The sequence below is a fragment of the Eurypyga helias genome, unplaced genomic scaffold (assembly GCF_000690775.1).
Source record: "Eurypyga helias isolate BGI_N326 unplaced genomic scaffold, ASM69077v1 scaffold3445, whole genome shotgun sequence".
In the NCBI taxonomy this organism is placed as follows: Eukaryota; Metazoa; Chordata; class Aves; order Eurypygiformes; family Eurypygidae; genus Eurypyga; species Eurypyga helias.
This window is the reverse complement of record NW_010253214.1, coordinates 37795-47652: the sequence shown is the minus strand read 5'-3', so window position 1 is coordinate 47652 and position 9858 is coordinate 37795. Positions and strand designations below refer to the sequence as shown.

The 9858-nt window shown below is 52.6% G+C and overlaps 1 protein-coding gene across 1 annotated transcript in view; it reads left to right on the top strand.

The window, feature by feature from the left end:
• Nucleotides 1-9858, top strand: part of PRICKLE2 (prickle homolog 2 (Drosophila)) — a 30494-nt gene that overhangs the window by 7170 nt on the left and 13466 nt on the right. Inside the window, exons 2-5 of the mRNA XM_010152578.1 lie at nucleotides 4755-4868; nucleotides 6599-6736; nucleotides 7089-7292; nucleotides 8964-9150. Coding sequence (XP_010150880.1) covers nucleotides 4755-4868; nucleotides 6599-6736; nucleotides 7089-7292; nucleotides 8964-9150 — 643 coding nt within the window. The remainder of the gene's footprint in view (nucleotides 1-4754; nucleotides 4869-6598; nucleotides 6737-7088; nucleotides 7293-8963; nucleotides 9151-9858) is intronic.

Sequence of the window (9858 nt, the reverse complement as noted above, 5' to 3'; positions counted from 1 at the left end):
GGCGAGCCGGGGGACAGGGCTGGGAGCGAGCATCCACATGCACCAGCAGCCTTGGCTCCGCTCATCGTCGCACAGGCAGCTCCCCGCGCCGGCGTGGGGCATCTCTGGGTGGCACGGGGTGGACTGCTGGGGCTGTGGGCATGGTCCCAGGGGAAACAGTGTTCTCCTGGGCACGGGGGTCTATGGGAAGATGCTGGCGTGCCTGAATTTTGAACCGACTCCACTGCATGTGATGATTTACTGTGCCTGAGTGTTGGGTGACCCACCAAGGTCCCTGTTCTGGGGACATCTGTACTGCCCGTGCAGAGCTCTTCGCAAAAGCCTTGCAGGCGGTTTGGTTTCGTGTGAGCCGGGCGGGATTGCCCGGCTGGATGTGCCGGGGCTGTTAGGGCTGAGCAAGTCGGCACCCATCGGCTGAGCCGCGCCAGGACACCGCATGCTCCTTTGTAGTCCGTCCCAGGGGTACAGTCATCCCGAACAGCCCGGTTTGGTGGGTGCTTTTGGTAGGGGTGTTGTACTTGGGCTGAGTACAACCGAATGCTGCTTCCCAACAGCAGTTCATGGCTTAAGAAGGCTGTTATTTCCCCTCTGCCTCCTTTAATTCATTGATCAAAGAGATCTCTTTGTCCACAGCTTAAATTCACCGGTTGTTTGCAAACTTTTCCTTCTAGGAGAAGGTGTAAGACTTTGCCTGCGAGGGTGCTGGCATGGGTTTTGTCTTTGGTCACCCCTGGGAGCGCCAGGAGAAGCTGCAGTCCTGCCTTTATTTAGCGGGGATGGGGAGGTTTGTAAACTGTCAAAGTTAAACTGGAAACACACCCCAAACCTAGGGAAGACTGCAGAACACAAAGGCATTTTTAAACTAATGTAATTAGTTTCCTCAATGCCTTTGAATAAAGTTGGCTCCACTTTAAAGGCTTTTTCCTACCCTCGTTTTACATTACATTCTTTCCTTTCTCCTGGTTTCTTTCTTTTTTAATTTCTATCTCTACGCACACACCCCATGCCCTCCCCTTTTAGCTCTGAGCAGCTGTTAATTTCCAAAATGGGTATCAATTTTTCTTGGCAAAACTTGGCATTTGGACATTTTCCTTTTGAAGGTGAGAATAACCCCCTGGGAAGATGGATATCTGCTGTGCTGCTTTCTCGTGACGCAGAGCCTGTCCGAGCGCCCTGGGAAACGTCCCCAGGGCAGGACAGAGCTTGCCCGACCAGCGTGCCACGGCACCCAGCACCCACAGCCGGCCAGTGCACTGACCAGCCCATCCCCATGGCATCTGGGGCCTCGTGACACTGTCTGAAGCCTTATTTTAACTCAGCCTGTTGTTTTCCAGATTCCTCTGAGATGTCTCCCATCCAGATGTGAGCAGAGGGCAAAGAGGGGCAAGTGGGGAAACTGAGGACGAAACCATGGCTCATGTGTATGAATGATGCTTGTTAGGATAACCACGGCCAGAGCAGATCTGTTGCGGGGGGGAAATAGCAGGATGAGGAGCTGCTGTGTTGTATGGCAGAAGTATTTAATAATAAAACAGTTAAAGATACCGCACAATTCTGGAGGGATATGTTATCCTTCCTGGGTTGTTGCCCCATGCTGTTTTCCTTATCTGGGTGCAGCTCATGTTGCAGAGCCCATAAGGTCAGCGAAAGAGCCATCCGCGGGTGCTTGAGGGGGCTGGATCAGGCCCTTGGGCTGCAGTGGCCCCACCGGGCTCACTAGCTGCAAAACCTTGTGCGTGCTCCGAGCCGGAGCTGGACGGAGGAGTTATTTTCATGGAAAACAGTGACCTTTTGTACAAAAGCAAAGTGCAGACTGAGCAATTTTAGTTTTCCAGTGAGTTCCATTTTCTGCAGGCCTTTTCCCGATCTAAGAATCCCCCCTTCTTTAGTTTTCCTTATTTTTGAACATCCTGGCTGGGCTTTGCCACCCCCCCTTCCGCCTCTCCCTTAACGGGGTTGGCAATGCCATTGCCAGCCGGCTGGGCACGGGACACTGGCTGCCTGCACCCCGTCCCTCCCAGGCTCGGTTCTCCTCTGTGGGGAACCAGGCACGTTCCGTGGGGAAAGGGTGATGGACAGGAGTGTGTTTGCACAAGCCTGGATTAACATCAGCCCAGGCAAGGGGCATCCGTCTGCTCTGCATATGTGCTCTGGCTGGACATCTCAGGGTAGGAGTGATGCCCCAGGTGAAAGGATCTGTGTGTGTCCCCCCACCTGGTTCAGGTTTATCCCCAGGAGGGATGGTGGGTGCAAATGCAATAGCAGAGTGAGCCACTAATGGGTGTAAGGAAGGGGGTTTCTCCCCAGAAGATGTCCTGTGGGTGCTGGGTAAGGACTGGCAGCTGCCTCCACTCCACCCCCTCCATGAGCACCCGTGCACAAGGTCCCTTGGGCTGATGCGGATCCAAAGCAAACCTTTTCGGGTTATTTCAGGCAGCAGAACACAGGTTGGAGCCTGTTTTATTTATTTTGTTTTGCTTTTCAAACCAAATTGCCCATCCCTGCCAAGCTGTATTGCTGGTGTGATGGGAGGCAGTTCCCGCAGACCTGCTGAGACTAAATGGAAAACTTCCCAACGGAAGCAAGAGCGGAGCTGGGCACGTACATCCCGCCTTGTAGGGCTCCGGGAAGGCAGCGCCCAGGCTGCTGAAGGAAAAACTTGCATCCCTGCTTTTTGCCCAGGGTGAGCGTCTCACAGCTCATTGCTTTAGGGACCAGAGCAGCCTGATGGAATTTGGCGGTACTTCAAAAAAAGTCATTTCTGGTCTCCGCCAAGGACTCAGTGGGCAAAAAAACTTCCTTGCAAGAAATAAAAACAGGAACCAACAACCTGAGTGCAGGAGAAAGCGAGCAGCCTGGCCACACGTGGGGAACTTGGCTGAGAGAACTCTGCCGGCATCTGTGCTGTCCGGCACGGTGAGTGCGGCAGCCTGGTTCAAGGAATGGCAGCCGGGGCATCGCCAAGAGATTTTCAGCTGCAAGTTCTGCTCTGGACTCGCTGCATGAACTCAGGGAGCTCATTTAATGCCGTTGTGCTGCAAATAGTCCTTTCCAGCCTGTCTATTTGCTACCTTGAGTAGCGTGTCATAAGAATTTTAAGTGTTTTTAATGTGCTTTGATGTCCCTGGATGAAGGATGCTCTATAAATGCAAAGTAAGTATTCTAATGTACGTAGTTTGTTTTCTTTTTAACATAACAAAATCCTTAGCAGCCTTTCTTTCTTTGACAGTTTCCATAGCTGGTGGGTCTGTTTCTGCTGTGTCTTAGCAAAACAAATTTAAGGCTTCGCAATGGCATATGCTCAGTGTGTTCCTCAGCTTCATGACCCAAGCAGTTCCCTTGTCATCAGCACTGCAGAGTTATGGGCAGAAATCTGCTAAAAAACTCACTTTCCACAAAACCTGATGATGGGGAAAGGTGGATGTTACTGTCAGTTTGGGGAGGAACCGTAAATTGAGAAGAAAAGTGATTGCAAGCACTGGAGCAGCTCTGCTTGCAGGTAGCTCTAAATGAGACCAGGGAATGAGCTGAATGCAGAGTTATTATTCCTAAATAATGTCAATTTTGGATATTTATTCTGGAATCAAAAGTGATTTCTTCCTGTTGAAGGCAACTGCCTGTAGGAGCCACCCCCAGCAGCCTGCGAGCCCTTGGGCAAGCTCTCCTGCCAGCCAGCCCCATGAGCTACCCCTGCGTCCCTGTCCCTCGCAGCAGCTTGTCATCCCGCAGATGCTGTGGGATTGTGCGGGCAGAGAGGGCTTCTCTGGGGAAAGCCAGCCCAGGTGGTGCTTTCTAGACAAAAGCCCAAAATGTAGAGCGAGGGGAAAAAGCTGATCAGAAGCCACGGCGAAGCAAGTGTCGTTTGGGAAAAGCCCTGCGAAAGCTGCAGGCAGTGCAGACACGCTGACATGAATTGCTGCAGCGGCTCAGAGCCGAGGGAGCATCTCGGGGTTAATCCCGCTGCGGCAAAGGCTGTATGCACCTGGAAAACTGTTTGCATCTCTCTAGCCAAGCTCAGAGTTAAGGAAGCCGTCCAGCCCCCTGCTCCTGACTGAGCATCCAGAGGCATCCAGGGCTGCAGAGACTCCCAATCCCAGCTGAGCAGTGAGAGCTTATCCTTACCTTTACCTTCTCCTGCTTCTTTCCAAGCCTCTGAACATCACCGTGGCCACTTGGGAGCTGATTCTCGGTCCCATCCCAATGCCTGCCCGGCCCTTGAGTACGCGTTCCAGGTGTGGCAGTCGGAGGAGAGACGCCGGGGTTCAGGGTGTGCTTCCTCTCCGGGCTGCCACCGGCCTCCTCCAGTGCCGGGGCATGCCGTGCCCCACCACGCTGCCTTTTTTAATAGCTGCTTTTAATTATATACTCTTGAGACACAAGAGAAAAACCCAAGCCTTCCAACAGATTTTTATCTGCTGTTTATTTCCCCAAATTGCTGCAGGAAAAAAAAAAAAAAAACTCCGGGTTTTGATGGAGGTGGAGGCTGAGATAGCCAGCAACACGGAGGCTGCCGGGGTGCAGCCTTTTTAACCTCCCCTCCCCAGGCAGGTGCTGACATATCCCCGCAGCCGGCGAAACATGCTAACGCTATGGAGGCTGACCAAGCAAACGGTAACGAGCTCCACCGCCTCACCACCCCTCTTTCTCCGTGGAGAAAAGGCAATAAAACAAAGCAGCGGGGTGGCTGGTGGTCGGGCACGGGGGCACGGGCTTGGCCGGGGAGCCCCACTGCAGTCCCCTCTCTTGCTCCATAGGTGCACCAGTACTACAGCTGCCTGCCCGAGGACAAGGTCCCCTACGTCAACAGCCCGGGAGAAAAATCTCGCATAAAGCAGCTTCTGCACCAGCTGCCACCGCACGACAATGAGGTTAGTACCCGAAAATTGTCCTCGGGCAACCCACTGGGGCTGTGGGTGGGGAAGAGACCCCCCTCCTGGGGTTGCTTGTGCGAAGGCTGATGGGTCCTTTCTCAGCCCTTCCTGCTTTTTCAGGGATTTGCTTGGAGTTTGGTCGTGTTACTGTTTAAGAGCTGTATTTCCTCCCTGCTTTGATTGTGTTGGAGGTGGGGAGGGATTTGTTTGTTTCTAAAGTTGAGATTTTTTAAATCGTATTTCTTCAGTTCTCTGAAATAAAAGTATTTTCTGAGCCCTCAGAGGCCAAAGCCATGTTAAAAGCGGCTTGAAACGCTGTTGGGATCAGCTAGAGCCGGATCCGAAGCTGCAAAAGCCTTTTCCCAAGTGCTGCTTCCGACTCGCCTTGGGAGTGGGAAAGCGTGTGCCGAGGAGGGCTTTCAGCCTGGCTGAGCCTCGCGAGCCGGGACAGCCTGGCACGCCGGAGGTTGAGTCAAGACCAGTCAGAGCAAATAAACCTCCTTATGTCTTGCAAGAAAGACACGAGGCAGCAAAAAGGATCCGGTCTTTGGCGTCCCGTTCTCGCCAGTGAGAACATCGGCTTCTGGTAACCCGCAAAATTTCCCTGCGTAAACCAAAAAAAACCCTATTTTCCTGCTGCTTTCTGAAGAAGCCGCTCTGGACAATATGTGCAAGTAACTTGTTTGATCTAGGTCAGATTTTAACGAGTTTGCAGGCGCGTGGCTGGATGCCATGGGCACGGTGCGGCACTGGCAGCGCCGGGGGAGCTCCAGGCGCCGGGAAGGGGCTTCTTCCCATGCACCCTCGGGCCCCAGCCTGCCCGCCTGCCTTCCCTGGCAGCCGCTGAAAACCCACAGCCTCCGACAGCCGAAGAAGAGAGGAATAAACGCACATGCATGCTGCTGCTGCAGCCCGGGCTGCTGTCACGAGCCTGCGTGTATTGTCTGCAGGTTGGCAGATTTTGCATCCGGTGTGCAGTCTTGCTCCTTTGAAAAACTCAGGGTATGTTGGTTGCTCACGTGAATAATCCTGCTTGGCTCCAGGAGCCTGCTCTCCAAAGTCACGGAGGCTGGAGTGGGCACCGACGGCCACCTTGGCTCTTCAGTCGTATTACCCATTGAGATGCGAGCAGCCAAGAGCCCAGCCCGCAGGGTGGAAACACCCAGGAAAACCTCACGGTTTCATAAGCTTCTGGGAAGTTGCATCGTTCATGGTTTATATCCTTTTCTTTTACTTATTTCCTTATTACATTCCAACACAGAGGTTTTGCAAACGTGCAAATTTGACCCCACGCTGGAAGAATAACTGGAGTTCCCAAATAGAACTGTCGTTTGCACAGGGAAAACTGTCTGTGCCCTAGAAATACAACATTTGGAAGCTGCTCTATGACCTCTGCCATAAGGAGAAAGCAGGAAAACCATCAGTCTCATTGCTGGGTCTGGGAGGTACTCGGAGGACCCAACTTTTAAGACTTTCCTACAAACTTAGCACCCGGAGAACAACCTTCCTCCTTCCCTCTTTTCTCATCTCCACCTCTTGAAATTCTGGCTGAATCCTGGGATGACTCAAGCCCCAACACCTGTTTCTCCAGCCTCCCCTAAGCCCAGGATGGAATTAGCTTGTGTTGCTACAAACCTTGCAAGGGTTTGCGGAGCCCGTGGGACTGTGGCTCGCTGGCCGAGGAGCCAGGGACAACCCTAAGAGGGAGCATCACTTATGTTTTTTAGGTCCGCTATTGCAATTCCTTGGATGAGGAGGAGAAGAGGGAGCTCAAACTCTTCAGCAATCAAAGGAAGAGGGAAAATTTAGGGAGAGGCAATGTCCGGCCATTCCCCGTAACCATGACAGGAGCCATCTGTGAGCAGGTGGGTAATAGCTGACGAACTGGTGTGAGTGGGACAGATTTTAAATCACCAAAATTAAGGGGAGCTCTCAGGAACAGCACTCACACAATGCCCCCGTGAGCTGCAAGTACTGGGGTCTGTCGGGGCACATGCCAAAAGCATCCCACAATATTTGATGGGGAGCAGTCCCTCCAGCTCCTGGCCTCGTGCAGGGGGGAAGCTGGCCACAAAACGGGGATGAAAAGGGATTAAGAGGTGCCAGGAAGGAGCTGTGAATTAGCACCTTCTTCCGCTGTGGTTGTGAAAGCAGCCGGTTGGCGGTGGGCGGCAGCGGGCTCTCCCGTCCCCCGTTAAACTCCATCTTTTCCAACAGTGCGGTGGCCAGATCAACGGAGGGGACATGGCCGTCTTCGCCTCGCGCGCGGGGCACGGCGTTTGCTGGCACCCTCCCTGCTTCATCTGCAGTGTCTGCAACGAGCTGCTGGTCGACCTGATCTACTTCTACCAGGATGGGAAGATCTACTGCGGCAGGCACCACGCCGAGTGCCTCAAGCCCCGCTGCGCGGCGTGCGACGAGGTAGGAACCAGCTCGCCCCACTTAAAAGACGCGTCCCACCGTGGGTGCTGCCCGCGGGGATGGCACGGGAGGGTTCTCCTTGCCAACCGGATGGTGCTTCCCCACCCATCCACCCTGGTCCCTGCACATGGAATATGATGTTTTGGCTTTGCCATGGGTTCATGAAAGCTTTCCTTGGGGTTTCAGGTGGGAGTTTTAATTGGAGTCTCCCTAGGGCTGTTCTGAGAGATCCTCGTCTACATGCAGGGAGCTTGGGGGGGGCTTTCCATGAGTGTTTGCATTACCAGCACACCCCTTGGGCCGTGTGTTTTTAGCCCAGCTGTGTGTGGTGGTCCTCCCTTCTCTGTCTCCCCAGAAACAGCCTCTGGTGGGATGCGTGCTGTGTTTCCTACAAGGCGGTGGTGTTTGAGTACACGCCGAGCTGAAATAGGCTCTAAGAGAGGGGATTAACGGGCTGTGGGAAGCTGAACAAATGGAATACAAAACGAATATAGAAAACCTTACAGAGTCGCCTCTGAGTGTTTCTCAAGTGTCAATCTCTGTTTAAAAGGCTGGTGAAGGAAATTGTTCTGGCTTTTAAAGTTATGAAAACCATCGTGTGGAAAACCATATGTACCATAAAATACCACGTCGCATCTATGCGAGCGTGTAATAGTAAATATCCAAGGCTATGTGCACTTCAGATAGAAAGAACATTGACGTATGTATCCAATTAAATTTGTAACTTCACCAGTAAGAAAAACAGCTCCTAACCATTCAACTGGCACTACTTCCCTGTGGCTTAGGCTGGGTAAGGGTTTTTTTTCATGTACTTTTTATCCTTGCAAATTCTCATGCAAGTCTTTCATTCAGCTCCTTCTGTAACACATGCTTCTTCCCCTGAAACATCCAGCACTAATCTTGAGGAAGGGTAATGCAGGGGTAAGAGGGGCTGCAGGGAAAAGCTTTCGGTGTGACCTGTGCCAGGGCAGAGAGCCAGGGAGCAGAGCTAGGCTGCTACTTGCTCCTTTGGGTGGGCTTTGGGAGCAGAGATGGGAAGTAGAGACAACAAGAAAGCATCTGCTGAAACTATTTTAAGTGGCTGTTTCACCAGCCCACCCTTAACAGCCCACCGTGCCTCAGTTTCCCCACTGGTACAGTGGCTGCCATCATCTTTATAAACACATGGGATGGTGATGAGCCAAGTAGCTGCTTCTTCTCTCCCCTCCAGAGAGCTGCCACTTCTCCTTGTATTTTCCTCTTCCCTTGTACTCAGGTGTCTGTTTCAGACGGGTAAATGCGTTTCACTAAGTGGCTGCTCTGATCTTCCAAAGTCCAGCAGATCGATAGGTTGTACATAAGCAGGTTTATTACCCTGATCGACCCCTCTGCCGATGGGTGTGCTGATGAGCACGTTACGGCTCTGCCTTAACGCTTTGTAGTCCCTGCGTTAACATGGTCCTAAGGAATTTGCATTTTAATGGATTTTCTGAAGAAGCGATGGGTTGTCCCTGCCCTAAGCCAAACTGCGGGAGTTTCCCATGCCGTCGGGAGGGCTAGCTGTAAAATTTGGAGGTTGTATGAGCAAAGGGGCACAGCTGCCATGCACAGCCAGGAGACATGAAGGTTGTTGCCTGCATCTCAGCTCCACTCTGACCGACTCTTCTCCCCGCTCGTGTTTTCCCCCTCCAGATCATTTTTGCCGACGAATGCACCGAGGCCGAAGGGCGGCACTGGCACATGAAGCACTTCTGCTGCTTCGAATGCGAGACGGTGCTGGGGGGGCAGCGGTACATCATGAAGGATGGCAGGCCCTACTGCTGCAGCTGCTTTGAGTCCCTCTACGCCGAGTACTGCGACACCTGCGCCCAGCACATCGGTACGTGCCATCGGCCCTTGGCCCCGGGGCGGGCGGGCAGCGGGGCAAACCTCAGCTTGGAAGGTTATTCTGGCAGCATTAGGTTGTATTTAGTCTTCAGTGATGACTTGGGGCAGGACTGCCTGTGGCTGGGGGCTGCACCAGCCCTGTAGCATCCAGAGGAGCTCATGCCAAGGAGCTGGCACGGTAATTTGCTTGGTTAAACCACTGCTTATCCCTCGTTGTGGTTGGAGGGGGCAGGACTATGAGAGAGCAACCTCAGGAGCAGTTGCAACTGGTGAATACTTTCTCTGGCCTAATGTAACATGCTTTTTTTTGCCTTTAAATCTCATTTTCCTATAAACAGCCTGGCTCTTCGAGTCACAGATTATTCCCAACCATGCTTGCCAAAGGATCCTTCTGCATTAATGAGCTACTGGCAGAAAAAATGTTTATCAGGCATCATTATTGGTTTTTCATCAACCTGCAGATAGATGTTCTCAGGCAGAAAGAATTAACGCATCAGAGTCATTTCTAGAATGATGATTTAAAGTGTGTTTTATTCTGGGGGCTTGCCATCCTCCCAGCATTCAGAAGGTGGGAAGCCAGGAGGGCTGGGAAGCTGCCTCGCTGCTCTCCCCAATCCCGTTTGTCACTTGGCTGAGCATTTGCACGCACGGGCAGCCCTTTCTTTGTCCATGGAGGTGAGCTCACGTGTTCAAATAATTC